Source organism: Lissotriton helveticus, chromosome 7, assembly GCF_964261635.1.
Source record: "Lissotriton helveticus chromosome 7, aLisHel1.1, whole genome shotgun sequence".
Classification (NCBI taxonomy): domain Eukaryota; kingdom Metazoa; phylum Chordata; class Amphibia; order Caudata; family Salamandridae; genus Lissotriton; species Lissotriton helveticus.
In genome coordinates this window covers 1,473,105,460-1,473,126,011 of record NC_136068.1, presented here as the reverse complement: position 1 = coordinate 1,473,126,011, position 20,552 = coordinate 1,473,105,460, and the positions used below count along the sequence as shown (strand labels likewise).

At 49.5% G+C, this 20,552-nt stretch overlaps 1 protein-coding gene across 1 annotated transcript in view; it reads left to right on the top strand.

Annotated features, from left to right (window-relative positions):
- Positions 1 to 18,399, top strand: part of LOC144767482 (uncharacterized) — a 28,667-nt gene extending 10,268 nt beyond the window's left edge. Inside the window, exon 3 of the mRNA XM_078650897.1 lies at positions 17,958 to 18,399. Within this exon, the coding sequence (XP_078507023.1) occupies positions 17,958 to 18,105 (148 nt within the window). The 3' untranslated portion in view covers positions 18,106 to 18,399. The remainder of the gene's footprint in view (positions 1 to 17,957) is intronic.
- Positions 18,400 to 20,552: the final 2,153 nt, after the last annotated feature.

The following is a 20,552-nucleotide window of genomic DNA, read 5'->3' as shown; positions in this document are numbered from 1 at the left end:
TGTAGAGCACAGTAGAGTAGATTATAGTGGCATGCCTTTACAACACAAATGTAAGTATTTTGCAGGTAAGTATAAAGCCTTTATATATATGTATTTGGTATAAAACATTACGTTGTTGCAGTGAATACTACACCATATATATATATATATTATATATATATATATACCCTCTCCATCTCCTCCTTTTAAGCAGACAAGGGAACACAGCGGGGCTCTAAGACACTTGTTTATTTCTTACTCTGGCATTGCGTGTTTCGGCAACAAGCCATCTTCTGATGCCTGAGGTGTTCGGTGTTGCTTTTGCTATTCGATTTATAGGTGCTCCTCGTTGGCGGAAGCACATCTAATCCGTATTCGCTTAGGTAAACATTCACACAGTATATTTGAAAACTTCAAGCTTCTTCATGCATTGTGTTCTTCGCATGGGAGAACGTATTCTTTATCCTGATTGTAGATTTTACACACGGTAAGTGCGGGCTGTTAATAAAAGCGTAGTCAGGTTCACAAACCCCAAATTGTTCTAGGCAAACAAGCAGTCCCTTTGCCCCTACTACCAGCCACAGTTTTCCGACGGCTGCAAACGCGGACACAACAGTACAGTTACCATGCCTCTCCATACAGTCATGGACTGTTCTTTAACAGCAGTATTTCTGTTTCCCTCGGTTTTGCAGTTCACAGTTTCCAATCCCTTGAGCAAATTTAGAGTGTCGCTGGTGTTGAGGGTGCTCTACAGGAGCTGCCTTCCACCTAAACTTGGGAACTACCCAGAGTTCTCCCCTTCCTTTTTCCATAGTTTATGCGTCACTCTATGCCTGCAAGGGTATTGTTTTGATATATGAATATATATATATATATATATATTGTAAAATAACAAAAGCCATTTATCACTCCAGGCACAATATTACAGCTTTGAATTGGTAAAATACCAACTCAAGCCAACCTGAAATGAGTAAAAGCAACCCGACACAGTGTTTCGCTCTAATTAGAGCTCTTCAGAGAGGTATAGCTCTGTCCAGACACAAGGGAGCACCCAGTATTAAGTCAAAACAAAACCCTTTCAGGCTTTTGTTATTTTACAGCTCGGCAAGGACTGCACTGTACTAGTCCTATGCTTAAAGACTTTGCTGTTTAAATGGCAAAAGACTTTGTCATTTTCTATCTCGGCGTGGATAGCACTGTGCTAATCCTATGCTTAAAAACTTTGATAGAAAAACAGACATTTGAGGTGAGAAGATCTAGAGTGTCGCTGATGTTGAGAGTGCTCTAACAGGAGCTGCTTTCCACCTAAACTGAGACCTACCCAGAGTTCTCTCCTTCTTTTTTGCATATATATATATATATATATATATATATATATATATGAACATGGACACACAATAATTAGTATTGCATATTAGTGTAAATAATATACATGTTATTACATTTATATTTTAAAATATTCAACATTTACTACTTTTACACTTGTGTATTTTTGGGCAATTTTAGCAGCAACAATATTTCTTTCCGATAATTTGGTACATACCAATATAGGTATAGGAGCACGATATTGTGTCAAACAATATTTTTGGCACAATTTTTCTCAAAGATATTTTTTATCACAATATTGTGTCAGTGAAGCTGCAGAGACAAATTGCGGCACACAACATAAATAAACATGCACTCAATGATACAGCCAACAACTTGAAAACATGTGTATAATACTCTCAGCATGACCAGTATCAGATCACAGCTCAGAAATAGGTACTTAACACTGGAAATAAGCATGGACCCTCTCATTTGCGGCACAGTTTAACATAAAAGGCGATACCGCCAATGCCACTACATTAGATGGCAGAATGCAACAATAGTAAATAAATACTATAGAAAATGTGCATCTAATCACACTGATGGCTGTTCAATAAGACCTCCCATAATCATATCTCCACTCTCAACGCACCAAACAACGGTGCAGTGCCCAGAAACAGGCGTACAAGGCAGCACAATGAACAAGCATTGAAAATGCAATAGGTCTCGCAATAGAAAAGTTTAAGATTTTGGTGTGGTAAATGTAAATATTTTTTAATTTTTGTTTATGTTTTACAAATTATAAAAGTATTAATTTTGTTATTTGAAATGCCAATAGCTATACATTTAGCAAATGTTACATCTATGGCATTAGTGAAGGTACATGTTTAGTTTTCCCCTGTCTTACATGTATTGATCTGACAAATCACAATCTTTTAAAAATGTTATAAATAATACGTTTGCAATGCAATAGGGCTCGCATTAGTAAAGTTAGGGGTATTAGTATTGTAAATGACAAATTTTTTATTTATGTTTTTGTTTTGAAAATAACGAAATTAATAACTTTGTCATTTACAATGCCAATAGTGTTAACTTTTGCAAACGTGACACCTATAGCATTTGTAATGCAATATGTGTTGTATTTACATGACTCAGATGTATTAATATTAAAAATAACAATGGGTTGTATTTTTTCCAATATTTAATACTTAAATAAAAGTTATTGTCATTTCTAATTGCAATAGCTTAAACTTTTGCAAATAACTTTTTGGAAGATTATGTTTAGTGTATTATTGTGATGAAAATACAAGAACAGAAGTGAAATATTAACATTTTTTTGTGACATTTGTAATAAAGTTTGAAACATTGAGAGAACATATTTGAATCAGTTGTTGTTGAATGGTTGCACAGATTGATGCTGTGGTGGCTCTGAATGATGTTGTGGCGGCGACGAGTGATGCTGTGGCGTTCAGTGATGCTGTGGTAGCGCATAGTGGGTGAGGGATGGAGTGTGGGCGAGGGATGCAGTGTGGGGCGGGGGAGGGAAGGAGTGTGGGGCAGGGGAGGGATGGAGTGTGGGGCGGGGGAGGGATGGAGTGTGGGGCGGGGGAGGGATGGAGTGTGGGGCGGAGGAGGGATGGGGTGTGGGGCGGGGGAGGGATGGAGTGTGGGGCGGGGGAGGGATGGAGTGTGGGGCGGGGAGGGATGGATGGAGTCGGGGGATGGATGGATGGAGTGGGGGGATGGATGGATGGAGTGGGGGTATGGATGGATGGAGTGGGGGGATGGATGGATGGATGGATGGAGTGGGGGGATGGATGGATGGATGGAGTGAGATGGATGGATGGAGTGGGGGGGATGGATGGATGGAGTGGGATGGATGGATGGATGGAGTGGGGTGGATGGATGGATGGGGTGGGATGGATGGATGGATGGATGGATGGAGTGGGGGGATGGATGGATGGAGTGAGATGGATGGATGGAGTGGGGGGATGGATGGATGGAGTGGGGGGATGGATGGATGGATGGATTGGGGGGATGGATGGATGGATGGAGTGGGGTGGATAGATGGATGGATAGAGTGGGATGGATGGATGGGTGGAGTGGGATGGATGGATGGAGTGGGATGGATGGATGGATGGATGGAGTGGGATGGATGATGGATGGTTGGAGTGGGGGGATGGATGGATGGATGGAGTGGGGGGGTGGATGGATGGATGGAGTGGGGGGGGTGGATGGATGGATGGAGTGGGGGATGGATGGATGGAGTGGGATGGATAGATGGAGTGGGGGGATGGATGGATGGAGTGGGGGGATGGATGGATGGATGGATGGATAGAGTGGGGGGATGGATGGATAGAGTGGAGTGGGGGGATGGATGGATGGAGTGGGGGGATGGATGGATGGATGGATGGATAGAGTGGGGGGATGGATGGATAGAGTGGGGGGATGGATGGATGGAGTGGGGGGATGGATGGATGATGGATGGAGTGGGGGGTGGATGGATGGAGTGGGATGGATGTGTGGAGTGGGATGGATGGAGTGGGGGGGTGGATGAAATGGGGGGGATGGATGGATGGAGTGGGGGGGATGGATGGATGGATGGATGGAGTGGGGGAGCCGAAGGCAAGAAAAAAACGAGTGCAATCAGGGGAGCAGAAGGCAAGAAAATGAGTGCCTTCAGAGGAGCAGAAGGCACGAAAAACGAGTACAATCAGAGGAGAAGAAGGCACAAAAAATAGAAGAAATGGAGAAGCATGGGGAGTGGGCAGGAAAGAGATGGGGGTGAGAGGATAAAGAGTTGGATAGAAGGACCAGGAGAAAAGGATGGAAGGTGGTGAAAGGAGGGTGGATGAGATAAGGGCGAGGATGTAGGTGGAAGAGACAGACTCAAAAGAGATGGGAGTGGAAAGAGACTATAGAGGAAAAGGAGGCTGGAGAGGAGAGGAGCAAGAAAGAGATCAGGGGGGAGGGGGCAGGGAGGCCAGAGGAGCTGTGAAGCATCCAGACTGTCCTGAAGAAAATAAGGTGCGAGGTCGAGGTGAGGCCAGAAAGAGATGAGAAGGGCGGATGGAGAGGGGAGAGAGGAGGTGAACATATGGCGGTGGGAACGGAAACATGCTAGAAATGACGAGCAGGGAGAGAATAAAACAGATGTGGGGAAGAGAAGGGGTTTACGCAGGAAGAGGGGAAGTAGGACGCTGCAAGGCGAGGAAAGAACATCGTAAGATGAGAAAGAGGGGTGGGGAGAACAGAAGGAGATGAGGACGGATAAGCATAGGGAGAGAAAATAAAGAAAATGAGGCAAGAGTGGAGAAGATAACGAGATACAGAAGAGACGATGGCGGAGGGGACGAAAACAATGAGATAAGGATGAGAGGATGGGAAGGAGGCTGGAGAAGTGAAGGGCATGGAGGGCGGGAGAAGGGTGAGGGAGCGAGCATAGGAAGGAGGAGGGAAAAAGATTCTGAGGGAATAGTGGAGGGGAGAAGAGAAAGGAGAAGCAGAGGGAAGAGAGACAAGAATGAAATGTGGATGCGTAAGAAGGGTAGGAAAGAAAGAGTGACGGGTGAGGACTCTAGGGTGGAATATTGTAAGAAATGGGAGGCAAAGAGAAGTGATGTGAAGAAAATGGATGAGAGAACATTATAAAAGAGAGTGCTGCTCTAGAGGGTACACGAGGAGAGTGAGGACAGGGCATGCAAAGAATGCACCTGAAGATGCTTACAGATGGTGAGAGGGAGCAAAGGGAGGGCTGGGGAAATAATGATGTGGAAGAAGTGAGGCGTAGCCAGAGATTGGGGGCGGGGGGGGGGGGGTAGAGGAGTAGGTGCAATGGAATGGTGAGGGGAAGTGGCATAGCGGAAGGAGTGAAGGAGCACGAGAGACTGCGCAGAGAGGTCAAGAGAGTGACGTGTGTGGTGGTGTGCATCAGGAGGCACTGGGACAAAGGCAGTCAGAGAACAAGTGAAAAGAGACAGGCCACGTGGAGTAAGAGACAGCAAAGTGGAGAGGGTGGTCACAGGATTAGAAGCAGCCCAGGTAGAAATGTGGGGAAAGAAGTGAGCCGCGGAAGGACTGCATGGTGCACGCGGGAAGGAGGGGAGGAACAAGGGAGGGGAAGGACACCTTCGGGTAATGTTTGCGCTATATAAAAGCGCATTAAATAAATAAGTAAATGAAGTCCGCTTTAGGAATTGTAAAATTCCTGGAGTCCAGTTTGTTTTGCTCTCTGCCGTCAAGTATTTTCAGTAGAGCAAGGAGTACGATTACAAACATGAACATTACGAACCTCCTGGAAAGTAAAGATACTTGCTTTGGCTGCAATAAATGTGCTGGTTTGTAGAGAGGATTCCTGTAAACAACAAGCTCTTGGCATTGCTGTGATTAGGGGGGGGCGGAGAAATGCGGCTCGGGAGCAAATGGGGGGAGGGGGCAGGGAGGCCAGAGGAGCTGTGAAGCATCCAGACTGTCCTGAAGAAAATAAGGTGCGAGGTGAGGCCAGAAAGAGATGAGAAGGGCGGATGGAGAGGGGGGAGAGGAGGTGAACATATGGCGGTGGGGACGGAAACATGCTAGAAATGACGAGCAGGGAGAGAATACAAGCCTTTCACCGTAACACGGCTGGCAGGGGAGGGGGCGGAGAGGGGAGAGGTGCGACACGGCAGTAGGAGGAGGAGGGGGGAGGAGAGTAGGGGAGGCACGGCCTAGCGGCAGGCGAGGAGAGGAGGAGGGGGGGAGGAGTAGGTGCAATGGAATGGTGAGGGGAAGTGGCATAGCGGAAGGAGTGAAGGAGCACGAGAGACTGCGCAGAGAGGTCAAGAGAGTGACGTGTGTGGTGGTGTGCATCAGGAGGCACTGGGACAAAGGCAGTCAGAGAACAAGTGAAAAGAGACAGGCCACGTGGAGTAAGAGACAGCAAAGTGGAGAGGGTGGTCACAGGATTAGAAGCAGCCCAGGTAGAAATGTGGGGAAAGAAGTGAGCCGCGGAAGGACTGCATGGTGCACGCGGGAAGGAGGGGAGGAACAAGGGAGGGGAAGGACACCTTCGGGTAATGTTTGCGCTATATAAAAGCGCATTAAATAAATAAGTAAATGAAGTCCGCTTTAGGAATTGTAAAATTCCTGGAGTCCAGTTTGTTTTGCTCTCTGCCGTCAAGTATTTTCAGTAGAGCAAGGAGTACGATTACAAACATGAACATTACGAACCTCCTGGAAAGTAAAGATACTTGCTTTGGCTGCAATAAATGTGCTGGTTTGTAGAGAGGATTCCTGTAAACAACAAGCTCTTGGCATTGCTGTGATTAGGGGGGGGCGGAGAAATGCGGCTCGGGAGCAAATGGGGGGAGGGGGCAGGGAGGCCAGAGGAGCTGTGAAGCATCCAGACTGTCCTGAAGAAAATAAGGTGCGAGGTGAGGCCAGAAAGAGATGAGAAGGGCGGATGGAGAGGGGGGAGAGGAGGTGAACATATGGCGGTGGGGACGGAAACATGCTAGAAATGACGAGCAGGGAGAGAATACAAGCCTTTCACCGTAACACGGCTGGCAGGGGAGGGGGCGGAGAGGGGAGAGGTGCGACACGGCAGTAGGAGGAGGAGGGGGGAGGAGAGTAGGGGAGGCACGGCCTAGCGGCAGGCAGGCAGGGGAGGAGAGGAGGAGGGGGGAGGAGAGTAGGGGAGGCACGGCCTAGCGGCCGTGCAATCAAGTAGTGAGGGGGCGGAGCTGGGGGAGGCTGTGAGAGAGAGTAGGCAAGGCAGGCGGCTGGGGGCATGTGCACGCGCTTTTAAGCTCAATGCACATGCGCATTGAGCTTAAAAGTCACGGGCACTGCAAGGAATCGCCACGATTCCTTGCAAGTTAGATAAAGTCTGGATGAGCCCCTATAGTCTCGCTTGCTCGATGCGCATGCGCATCGACAGGCGAGACCTAAAAAGCACATCTGCGTATTGCACATTCCAGCACAAATTCTGTAATAATAAAGACCTATCTCAGCAGAGGTAAGGAATTTTTACTGAAGATGACAATATTTAATGTTGCATTTCTGTTTGCAACTAAGGTTTAGAAACGTATAATATGTTTGTACTATTTGTGATTTCCATGCCACTACTCACTAACGACCTGATTTAGATGTTGTTGGGTGGGTTACTCCATCACAACAGTGATGGCTATCCCACCCGCTGAAATATAAATCCCATTATTTTCTACACGGTTTATATTTCAGCGGATACGATATCCGTAATCCCTAAGTTTCCAAACAGATGAATTGCCTATTGAAAATATCTTTCTAACAAACACACACTCAACCATAAGACCACAGACTTACTCTCAGGCCACTTACAGAGTATCTCTTCACTTAACAGTCAACCTCATTCATCTTAAATTTACTTTACATATTTATTTATGTGATTGCATATTCAGTTTCTTTTCCAGTGTTATTCCAATGGATTCAGCGGGTTCTATAACAGTACATTTGCAGTTAGGCGTCTAGGTAAATAAGCTAGGATGAGTGGGGAGCTGTTATGAGGGGAGGTAAGTATGAATTCGGATTTCAGAGAGTTCAGCTTGAGGCTGTTTTGAGAAGGCCAGGTTTGTATTTTAACTATTAAATGCAATCTGTTTAATGAGGCTAATTTTATAAGCTCGTACTTCCTCATAAACATGAGGCCTCTTATTAGTCCTGAGCTCATGTAACAAGGAATGGTGTCTTACAATTTCTGCATCCATGGTTCTTCAGCACTGTTCTTAGTTCTGCTGATTTGTTGTGAGTTTGGAGGTTTTAATTCACAAGGAGGAGGTTAATTTATAGGGGCAGGTTGACAGGTAGAGGGGGCCAGGAAAGGGGTTCTTTGTGTGTATTTTGTGTTTATCCTCTTTATTTTCTATATGTTATTGTGGTAAAGAAGAAACGTGAAGTGTTGAGGTAAATTGATTGAAGATTTATTCAATGTAGTACAGCACCCATGACCGAGCACTCCCGTTGCGTACCAGGATCTCTGCCAACTGATTAACGTTGTACAAGGGAAAAGGGGTCCCAGACAAAGAACAAATAATTACGATTTGATACACTTATTTCAGAAAACCAAATTATTAAATGCAAAAAGATTTATTTCAGGATTGCATATATTACCTTTCATTGGTTAGAATACATCAACAAGCATTGAAAATGCAATAGGTCTCGCAATAGAAGAGTTTCACATTTTTCGTTTTGCAAATGGATGAGTGGCGTTGCGTGGATGAGTGGCGTTGCGTGGATGAGTGGCGTTGCGTGGGTGAGTGGCGTTGCGTGGGTGAGTGGCGTTGCGTGGGTGAGTGGCATTGCGTGTGTGGCGTTGCATGTGTGAGTGGCGTTGCGTGTGTGTGTGGCGTTGCGTGTGTGTGTGGCGTTGCGTGGGTGAGTGGCGTTGCGTGTGTGGCGTTGCATGTGTGAGTGGCGTTGCATGTGTGAGTGGCGTTGCATGTGTGTGTGGCGTTGCGTGTGTGAGTGGCGTTGCGTGGGTGAGTGGCGTTGCGTGGGTGAGTGGCGTTGCGTGGGTGAGTGGCGTTGCGTGGGTGAGTGGCGTTGCGTGGGTGAGTGGCGTTGCGTGGGTGAGTGGCGTTGCGTGGGTGAGTGGCGTTGCGTGGGTGAGTGGCGTTGCGTGGGTGAGTGGCGTTGCGTGGGTGAGTGGCGTTGCGTGTGTGAGTGGCGTTGCGTGTGTGAGTGGCGTTGCGTGTGTGAGTGGCGTTGCGTGTGTGAGTGGCGTTGCGTGTGTGAGTGGCGTTGCGTGTGTGAGTGGCGTTGCGTGTGTGTGTGGCGTTGCGTGTGTGTGTGGCGTTGCGTGTGTGTGTGGCGTTGCGTGTGTGAGTGGCGTTGCGTGTGTGAGTGGCGTTGCGTGTGTGAGTGGCGTTGCGTGTGTGAGTGGCGTTGCGTGTGTGAGTGGCGTTGCGTGGCTGAGTGGCGTTGCGTGGCTGAGTGGCGTTGCGTGGCTGAGTGGCGTTGCGTGGCTGAGTGGCGTTGCGTGGCTGAGTGGCGTTGCGTGGCTGAGTGGCGTTGCGTGGCTGAGTGGCGTTGCGTGGCTGAGTGGCGTTGCGTGGCTGAGTGGCGTTGCGTGGGTGAGTGGCGTTGCGTGGGTGAGTGGCGTTGCGTGTGTGAGTGGCGTTGCGTGTGTGAGTGGCGTTGCGTGTGTGTGTGGCGTTGCGTGTGTGTGTGGCGTTGCGTGTGTGTGTGGCGTTGCGTGTGTGTGTGGCGTTGCGTGTGTGTGTGGCGTTGCGTGTGTGTGTGGCGTTGCGTGTGTGAGTGGCGTTGCGTGGCTGAGTGGCGTTGCGTGGCTGAGTGGCGTTGCGTGGCTGAGTGGCGTGGCGTGGCTGAGTGGCGTGGCGTTGCGTGGCTGAGTGGCGTTGCGTGGCTGAGTGGCGTTGCGTGGCTGAGTGGCGTTGCGTGGCTGAGTGGCGTTGCGTGGCTGAGTGGCGTTGCGTGGGTGAGTGGCGTTGCGTGGGTGTGTGGCGTTGCGTGTGTGAGTGGCGTTGCGTGGCTGAGTGGCGTTGCGTGGCTGAGTGGCGTTGCGTGGCTGAGTGGCGTGGCGTGGCTGAGTGGCGTGGCGTTGCGTGGCTGAGTGGCGTTGCGTGGCTGAGTGGCGTTGCGTGGCTGAGTGGCGTTGCGTGGCTGAGTGGCGTTGCGTGGCTGAGTGGCGTTGCGTGGGTGAGTGGCGTTGCGTGGGTGAGTGGCGTTGCGTGGGTGAGTGGCGTTGCGTGGGTGAGTGGCGTTGCGTGGGTGAGTGGCGTTGCGTGGTTGAGTGGCGTTGCGTGTGTGAGTGGCGTTGCGTGTGTGAGTGGCGTTGCGTGGCTGAGTGGCGTTGCGTGGCTGAGTGGCGTGGCGTTGCGTGGCTGAGTGGCGTTGCGTGGCTGAGTGGCGTTGCGTGGCTGAGTGGCGTTGCGTGGCTGAGTGGCGTTGCGTGGCTGAGTGGCGTTGCGTGGGTGAGTGGCGTTGCGTGGGTGAGTGGCGTTGCGTGGGTGAGTGGCGTTGCGTGGGTGAGTGGCGTTGCGTGGTTGAGTGGCGTTGCGTGGTTGAGTGGCGTTGCATGTGTGAGTGGCGTTGCATGTGTGAGTGGCGTTGCGTGTGTGAGTGGCGTTGCATGTGTGAGTGGCGTTGCGTGTGTGTGGCGTTGCGTGTGTGGCGTTGCGTGTGTGTGTGGCGTTGCGTGTGTGGCGTTGCGTGTGTGTGTGGCGTTGCGTGTGTGAGTGGCATTGCGTGTGTGAGTGGCGTTGCGTGTGTGAGTGGCGTTGCGTGTGTGAGTGGCGTTGCGTGTGTGAGTGGCGTTGCGTGTGTGAGTGGCGTTGCGTGTGTGAGTGGCGTTGCGTGTGTGAGTGGCGTTGCGTGGCTGAGTGGCGTTGCGTGGGTGAGTGGCGTTGCGTGGGTGAGTGGCGTTGCGTGGTTGAGTGGCGTTGCGTGTGTGAGTGGCGTTGCGTGGTTGAGTGGCGTTGCATGTGTGAGTGGCGTTGCATGTGTGAGTGGCGTTGCATGTGTGAGTGGCGTTGCATGTGTGTGTGGCGTTGCGTGTGTGTGTGGCGTTGCGTGTGTGTGTGGCGTTGCGTGTGTGTGTGGCGTTGCGTGTGTGAGTGGCGTTGCGTGTGTGAGTGGCGTTGCGTGTGTGAGTGGCGTTGCGTGTGTGAGTGGCGTTGCGTGGGTGAGTGGCGTTGCGTGGGTGAGTGGCGTTGCGTGGGTGAGTGGCGTTGCGTGGGTGAGTGAATGGTTAGCTGTTGCTTATGCGACGTATAGCACTTAATACTAAAGTAGGCAGACCTTCTTAGCCTTTGTGAGAATAATAGCAAAATAAAAATAAAAACCAGATCAAGTCAAGGACGCAAACGGCACCATGCTATTGTTTATTTACTCAGATGATTTGCATAAAAATGTAACTTGTGAGCACGTTTCTCTAACTCTCCAATAATCCCATTACAACACTTTGTACAAATGAGATTGGGACTCATCCTTCCGAAGTCGAGAAAAATGTGCAACGCTGTGTTGTAGTTAATTTTTTTAATTAACAAAATGCAAATAATGTGGAGAGATTTCAAGTGATTCAGGAATGGGCGCCCTTGTAAAGAGAAAGTACGGCCGGCCTGGGCAGTGATAGGGGAGGAGGGAGGAGAAATGCGAGTCACGGCAGCAGCAGCCTTTGATGTGCCTGCCGGCCGGCCGTGAATAATTAGGGGGTGAGAAATGCGCTCGGAGGGCTGCCTTTGATGTGGTAATGCGAGGCAGGCAGGCAGGCGGCTGGTGGCATTGTGCACGCGCTTTTTAGGGCTTGCGCAAGCGCAATGACCTAAAAAGCACATGCACTTGAAGGAATCGCCAGTGGTGGATAAACACTGGATAAGCCCCTATAGAGCTTCGCCAGCTATGCGCTGAAGCGCATCAGCAGGCGAGCCCTAAAAATGTTTCAACAAACTTTCTGTATATGTGCCCACATACACAACGGGGAAGGGAGGTGAAGTGAGGGAAAGTGTCAGAGATATTGTAGTATTTAGGGGGATAGTCAGAATCATTCAGTGAAAGGTATTAATCATAGTTTCAAAAACCATGTTCATGTGGTTCCTTGACCCAAGGACCACAGTATAACGCTCGTATAGAGTCCAGAAATCAAATGATGTAGACCACCTAACTCGCCTTCAGCTGCTTTGGTCTAGCTTGGGGGTAGGAGTTGGTGATGGTTGTATGGTCTACGTTTCGACCCAAGATATGTGTAGGATAGTAGTCCTTACAATAGGGGTCTTCTTCAGGACGGAATGGTTGTGGGTGGGCAACCTCCTATCGCACAGGAAGGATGGACCAGAATAACTTGTAGATCCTGAATTCTCACGGGACTTGCAATTAGTTCCTTACGGGCGCTTGTGTGTGCTCTTGAAACACGACTTAATCTAAGGCGACAGGGACCTGGTCGTATTCCTGCTGTAACATGTGCTTCTACATGCTCGAGAAGCGCGTATATTCCGTGTATTATATAAACCTGAATGCCGCTGTTCTTGGACCTCTAACTTAACTCATATGGTCCGCTTGTGTGGCTGGATAAAGTGCCTCTAAAGGGTTCTGGAGGCGTCTGGCACAAGGAGGGGTCGATATTTACTCACAGGATCACCTGCCTTCACAAGAGTGATGGGACGGTAAGAATGAATCAAAGTTACCACTGTCACCTGTGTCGGAATGAAACCACAGGGGAATCTCCGTCAGAACATCTATGGTTTACTCTCAAAGGCTAGGTCTGAATTGCACCGATGCGTTTGATATTTCAACAGAGCCCTCCTAGACCGCCGGTACAGGAGTCATTGTAGTTCGCGAGATGTGTGTGGCGAACTACAATGACTCCTGTACCGGAGGAGGCAGGTGATCCTGTGAGTAAATATCGACCCCTCCTTGTGCCAGACGCCTCCAGAACCCTTTAGAGGCACTTTATCCAGCTGACAGAGTCCTGGTACGCATTGTTCGGAGCCCGATCAGTCAATCAATCAAAGCATTTGTAAAGCGCACTACATACCCGTGAGGGTCTCAAGGTGCTTGGGGTGGGGGGGCTTGGGGTAGAGATGCTGCTACTGTTCGAAGAGCCAGGTCTTGAGGAGTCTCCTGAAGGTTAGAAGGTCTTCGGTCGGCCGTAGGCGGATGGGGAGGGTGTTCCATGTCTTGGCAGAGAGGTGGGAGAATGATCTGCCGCCTGTGGTCGCTCTTCGGATGCGGGGGATGGTAGCGAGGGTGTGGTCTGCGGAGCGGAGCTGGCGGACGGGGGTGTAGAGGCTGAGTCGTCTGTTGAAGTACGGTCCGGTGTCGTGGAATGCCTTGTGTGCGTAGGTGAGGAGCTTGAAGGTTATCCTCTTGTTGATGGGGAGCCAGTGCAGGTCTTTCAGGTGGGATATGATGTGGCTGCGGCGGGGGATGTCCAGGATCAGGCGGGTGAAGGCGTTCTGGATGCGCTGGAGTCGTTTCAGGAGTTTGGCCGCGGCTCCTGCGTAGAGTGCGTAGCCGTAGTCCAGTCTGCTGCTGACGAGGGCCTGGGTGACCGTCCTTCTAGTTTCGGTGGGGATCCACTTAAGCGTGTTGAAGCAGGAGGAGGAGACAGTGTTTACCTGCTTTGTCATGGAGAGTGTGGAGTCGAGGATGGCCCCTAGGTTTCGTACATTGTTGGTGGGTGTGGGGGGGTGCTCCTAGTGCCGTCGGCCACCATGAGTCGTCCCAGGCCGAGGGGGTGGAGCCAAGGACCACCGCCTTGTCCGAGTTCAGCTTCAGTCGGCTGTCCCTCATCCAGTCTGCGATCGCCTTCATTCCTTCGTGGAGGTTGGCTTTGGCTGTGTGGGGGTCCTTGGTGAGCGAGAAGAGCTGGGTGTCGTCGGTGTAAGAGATGACATTTAGGTTGTGCTGTCGGGCGACGTGGGCGAGTGGTGCCATGTAGACGTTAAACAACGTTGGGCTGAGAGATGAGGTTTGGGGTATGCCGCTGATGATATCGGTGGCTTCGGAGCGGAAGGGGGTGAGGCGGACGCTCTGGGTTCTCCTAGTGAGGAAGGAGGTGGTCCAGTCCAGTGCCTTCTCTTGGATTCCGATGTTGTGGAGGCGTGCTCTTAGTGTGCGGTGGCAGACTGTCGAAAGCGGCTGACAGGTCCAGGAGGATAAGGGTCGCGGTTTCTCCAGTGTCGAGCATGATCCTGATGTTGTCGGTGGCGGCGATGAGGGCAGTTTTGGTGCTGTGGTTGCTGCAGAACCCTGACTGGTATGGGTCCAGGATGTTGTTCTCTTTAAGGAAGCTGGTCAGTTGTTTGTTGACGGCCTTTTCAATGACCTTTGCCGGTAACGGGAGCAGGGAGATGGGTCGGAAGTTCTTGAGGTCCCTGGGGTCCGCCTTGGGTTTCTTTAGTAAGGGGTTGATCTCTGCGTGCATCCAGCTCTCCGGGAAGGTCGCTGTCTCGAAGGAGAAGTTGATGGTTTTCCGGAGCTGGGGTGAGATGGTGCTGCTGGCTTTGTTGAAAATGTGGTGTGGGCAGGGGTCTTCCGGGGATCCGGAGCAGACGGTGTTCATGATCTTGATGGTGTCATCGTCGTTGATGTTGGTCCAGGCTAGCAGGCGGTTGGTGGTCGTGGGAGCGGGGGTGTTGGCTGTTGCCGGGGTGGTGACGGCATTGAAGCTGTCATGAATGTCTGCGACCTTGCGATGGAAGAAGGTGGCCAGTGAGTCGCACAAGTCTTGTGACGGTGGGATGTCGTTAGTGTTGGAGCTGGGGTTGGAGAGTTCCTTCACGATGCTGAAGAGCTCTTAGCTGTTGTGTGCGTTGTTGTCTAGGCGGTCTCTGAAGGTGGTCCTTTTGGCGGATCTGATGAGTTGGTGGTGTCGGCGGGTGGCGTTCCTGTGGCCTGTGTAGCTTTCCGGTGTTCTTTCACGGGTCCAGTTTTTTTCTAGTTTTCTACAGGTTCACTTGGAGTCCTGGAGGTCTTCGGTGAACCAGCTGGCTCTCTTGCTGGTGTGGGTGTTGGGGGGGTTCTTGAGCGGGCGAGGGTGTTGGCGCAGTTGTTGATCCATTGTTTGAGGTTGCAGGCTGTGGTGTCCGGGTCGGTTGGGTCTGCGGGTGGGCTCTGGGCAAGGGCGGCAGTTAGCTGGTCCTCGGTGGTCTTGCCGCAGCTGCGGCGAGGCATCTGCTGGGTGCGGTGGTGTGTGGTGGGTTTCCGGAAGGTGAAGTGGATGCAGCGGTGGTGGGTCCAGTGGAGTTCGGTGGTGCGGTTGAAGAAGACGTGGGTGCTCGCTGAGAAGATGGGGTCAAGCATGTGGCCGGCGGAGTGTGTGGGTGCTGTGATGAGTTGTCTGAGTCCGAGGTTGCCGATGTTGTCAATCAGGGTGGAGGAGTTGGCGTCGTTGTTGTTCTCGAGGTGGAAGTTCAGGTCCCCTAGCAGGATGTAGTCCTTGGAGGCGAGGGCGTGTGTGCTGACAAGGTCGGTGATGGAGTAGCTGAACTGCGGTCAGGGTCGGGGGGTCTGTAGATGAGGGTGCCTCTGAGGGTGGTGTTGGGGTTGGTGTGGATCTGGAAGTACAGGTGTTCGGCGGTGCAGAGGGTGGCGTCGGCGTGTGTCGAGTGTTTCTGTGGACGATGGCAATTCCTCCTCCTGTTCTGTTGGTGCGGTCCTTGCGGGTGAATTTGTAGCCTTCCGGGATGGCTATGGCGATGTCAGGTGCCGAGGAGGGGGTCAGCCAGGTCTCCGTCAGGAAGGTGACCTCTGGGGCGTTGGTGTTGAGTAGGTCCCAGAGTTCGATGGCGTGTTTTCAGGCAGAGCGGGTGTTGAGCAGGATACATCTGAGGAAGTTGGTTTCCATGTTGGGCGGGTTGGCGGGCCGGATGCTGGTGAAGCTGCAGTTCCGGCAGAAGAAGGGTCCTTGAGTGCGTTTTGGGGTGGCCTGGCAGCAGGTGCGAGACCGTCCGGCATTGAGTGCGTGGAGAGTGCTGGGGTCGTAGCAGAGGCTGGCGTTGTGGTGTGTGCGGGGGCAAGGGTTCCTGGCGCTGGGCGCGGTCCAATGCACGGACGGGCGCAGACAGGCATGCCATAGGTGCCCCTTCGGCGCCTGCTGTGCGTGTCGACTGCACGGCAGCGCAGCGCCGGCATATATGGGAAGGTGGGAGGGAGGAGCAGGCGGGAGCAGCAAATGGGCAGGCAGGGGAGTGGGGCCGCAGGGGGCACAGCGGCGGGGGAATGAGTGGTACAGAAAGCAAAATGGGGCACAAAAGAAGGGGAAAAAGTGTTACAGAAGGCAAAAACGGGGCACAAAGGAGGGGGAAAACAAAGTAACAGAAGGCAAAAATCGGGGCACAAAGGAGGGGGAATCAAAGTCACAGAAGGCAAAAATCGAGGCACAAAAGAGGGGGGAAAGAGTCACAGAAGGCAAAAACGGGGCACAAAAGAGGGGAGAAACTGTCACAGAAGGCAAAAATCGGGGCACAAAAGAGGGGGAAAACAGTCACAGAAGGCAAAAACGGGGCTCAAGAGAGGGGGAAAACAGAGTCACAGAAGGCAAAAACGGGGAATGGCATCGCATTGTAACAACGTGGTCGTTGTAACGACTTCGTTCTTACATACCGATCGTGGAACCAGGTTTGAACAATGTCTTAACACAACACACAAGACGTCCTCGCCCAGTCTACAGCACGAGAATGAAGCTAATCACTAGAGTTGTGTAAAGATTCACCACGCAGCATATAGTTAAATCTGAAATTTTATCTTCAACAAGTTGCCCCCAGCCCTCTTGCAGTTTTCACATTCCAACTCCCCTTTCCTTATAAGGACACATTCCATTGTCCTATTTCCATATTCCACATTACATAGGAACATTCCAGCAACTCTACAACAGCGTATTTATTGTACCACACAGCTGGGTAGGGGCGGGGCTGCTCTTTGCTTGTTCTCCATGCAGGCTGCATAACAGCCTGCATGGAGGATATACCCAGCCTCCCCTTCTCTGGCTGAGCGCCGATCCACGGTGCACAGACTAATCACAACCCGGCATTGCTATTGGGAGGCTGGGAACTGAGTACTTCCTACCCTGGAAGCGGGCAAAGAGGAAGTGAGGCAGTGGCGCCAGACAGTAGACAGGTAAGTGTTACTTTTTTCATTCCCTCCCCAACACCCCCGGCCAGTATTGCTGTGGTTGTTCCCACGCAACACCCCTGGAGCCGGACACATTTCCAAATTTTTTAGAAATCGTAAACCTGGAAATGCGTCTGAATTCTATGCCTCCCCATGGGAGGTGTAGGGAGGTGCAACGAGGAGAAATGTATTCATTTCTCCACGTTTTTTTGCTCTTTCTAAGCGTGCTGCATTCTGCAGCACACATCGAATGAGGAAAATCACTTCAGGTGTCCCTTCCTGCACATACACAATCATTAAAAAAATGACGTTTTGCAAGTTCTAGTTATGCTAAGCCCACATAGAAATTAAAAACCACAAATTCCGATTGTTTATGTGCAGGAAGGCAATCCTTCCTGCACATAAACAATCATCCCCATGGCGCAGGCATCCTTGCACCATGGTGCAAGGGTGCCTGTGTTGGTTCATGGCAGCCCATTGTGTGCCAGTGCAGGGGAGAGCAAAGGAATGCAATTTATTATTGTAAATGTGTCGCATTCCTGTGCTTTGAAAGTGCTGCAGCGTGGCTCAGCCAAAGGGCTTGCAATGGCACGCTGCAGCACTTTCTTGTAAATGAAGCCCCAAGGACATAAGTGGTTTGAGGGAATGGTGATGGTGTGACCATGTATAATCTGGGATAGTAAGGATATTAAAGTCACAGGCCTCGTACCTCTATTCGATCATGGAACTCCTCTGTGAAAGTTGGTGTTAATAAGCTGTGAGCTTTTGGTGGGGGAGAATTGTGAGCTGTACTAAATTATTTCTTTGGTGTGTACAGGTGACCATTGCACAGTAAATGTTTGTGTGGTAAGTAGGTGGTCCCAAAAAGGGCGTTTGGATGCCTTAATAGACATTTGCATAATCTGACTTATTAGAGTGTATCATAAGAGTTCTGTTTTGACATGCTTTTGTAGAGTGTGTGTAATATGCCTTGGGGGGGGGGGGGTAGGGATTTTGGGAGCATGTTATGACCCCACTAAATCATGTAAAAACACATACTCAGTACTACCGGGTGCAAAACCCTAAATTCCTTCTACTTCTGCTTTTAGAAACTACCGGATGTACCGCTACACGGCATACCGGCAGCTGACGAGGTGGTGCTGGGGGATGCTAGGAAATGACAACCGCGTGGACCTGCCAGCCTGTGCCATAGCTGCAATCCGCAACACTTTCCATTTTGGTTATTCATGCTTGTAGATTTATTTTGAAAAAAGGTTGTATTCACATTTTTGTGCAGTTTACAAAATTCTGTTAAAAAGACATTTATTATGGTGCACTAATCGCCAGTTTCTGTAAAAAATCCTTTATTGTAAAATAGTTGGTGGTGCAACAAAGTTAAGAGCAGGATTTTTTGGTAGAAACTCTTGTGATTAAGTTAATTTGTATATTATACCTTCCACCCAGAGAGAATGCTCTGAGAATACCTTGGCACAATGTTTTATGTTCTTTTTTTGCATGGAGTGGCGTTATTCTACAGTGTGCCAGTTATATTCTGGCTGGCAGGGGTGGACCATGCTTTATTTACTTGCGTAATAAAATCTTTTCTTCTACAAGTTGTTGTCCTCCAGGTCCAACATTATTTTGGCTACGATTTAAAGCTAGCACAGCATCCAGTGACACAGGAGTTTTTTTTAACGTGATATAACCAACTATGGGCCTGATTACGATCTTGGCGGACAGAGTAGCTCCATCATAAACGTGATGTATATCCAGCCTGCCAAATTGTAATTTCATTATAGACTATGGAACTTGTAATACAGCAGACGGAATAGGCGTCACATTGGGACCACATATCCCATCCTCCAAGATAGTAATCTGGCCCTAAGTCTACTAATTATTCTTTAAAACCCCATACTTCTGCTGGAGTAACAATCACACATCATCCCAAACCTGACATTGATAAAATCCACCATCTATGTTTAAAGCCAATGAGCGCATTATGTAGCTCAACTCACTTCTCTTGGAGCTCAGGCCACCAATTTCAAACCCACGGGCACCCGCTGAGCGCATGTCACGGCTCAACTAACTGGCAAATGGTGCTCATACTACCGCAATAGCAAACTCGCAAACAGCAACCAATCTACAGCGCCAATTTATTCTTTATTTTATACTTCAAAGCTACTTTTACTCACTATATCGTTCCAGTCTGCCCTTTTCTTTTGTGCTATTTTGTTGTTAGGTTTCCTATTAAAGGAATGGCCCTTCTGAAAAAGAATTCCCAGAAGGTCATAGTATTTGTTTTAGGATAGTTATATTGCACCATAATTAAATTGAATGTCACATTCAAATACGATTGGTTTGGAGTTTCGGAGTTTCCACACAGTGCTTTCAACATGAAATCTTCGGCTATAATCCCACCACCAATATTCTTGACATAGTCAGGCAACCCACCAGTAGAATGGGAAAAGTGGGTGGACATGTTTGAAAACTTTGGAATCCATGTATGGTCTAGACTTTTGCCCCAACAGAAAGAAAGCATTATTATTTGATGAACTTGGAAAAGAAATACAGCAAGAATTGAGATACACACAAATGGCTTTGGAACAAGAGGTCCAACCAATCTGGGATGCCTATAAAGAAGAAATACACATTTATAGAAATCATTGGGTGCATGCATTATTAGAAATATGGGACAACATCACTACTATATTCTAATTCATATCGCATTGTTCTCCATGTCTTTTTGCCACCTTTTATGAGAGGACAAAGAGTCCCATATGACAAAAAAAAAAGAAAAACATTTTTTAAATGTAGAGGGAACGTATTCCATTTGATTTAATTTAACTTCGTGAAGGGATTCTACAAAATAACCTTTCTGTCCTGACAAAAGCCATCGACCCATAAGGCGCAAAGTTGGCTGAAACATGTTGACCTGGCTCTTCCAGAGAAATATGTGAGAGACAATGAATACCTATCTCTTCACATACTCGACTGTTTACTCAAGCATATGGTGAGCTAATCTAGTTTCCTGTTGCCCTTCTCTCTGCCTTCAGCGCCATTAAACCATTTGGTGTACGTTTGCTTTAGAAGTGCTTTTAACATAAGATTTTAACATAACATCGCATTTTTAAATTATACCACTACGTTTGATCTTTTTAATAAAATGTGTCCTTTCTAAAGTTAGAAGGTATTTTTAAAACCTTTTTCCTCACATGGTGGATCCCATATGGCCTCAGATTCAAGAGACAGTCCATCCTGGTGGAGGAGAGATCCTATGATTTAACGATCAGTGGCTAAGTACGCCCATGGCAGACCTGCCTTTGGCGGAGCAACACTGTTGAGGGTCTCACAACAATATTGATGTTACCCCCACTCCAGTCTCAACACAACTCTTCCACTCCATTTGATTTTATATCTTCATTTAAGGGAAGTTGAGTGGAACTTTAACTCCTTCCTACCTCTTTTGATTCTTGAGTTCTTAGCACAGTCACACATATGTGTATGTATGATATGCATTCCTTATTATTCCCACATGAGAAGGTCCAGACTATTTACCGGGCCTTCCCCAGCTCGGGGCCCATCCTAGAAGTTCGAGAAGGGGGTCAAAGCCTTTCCATCCTGCATTCCTTCCCCCCATTACTCCTGGAGGGGTTTAATAAACTTGCCTCTCAGATTAAATCGGGTTCTCCGTCGGATCCAGTCAG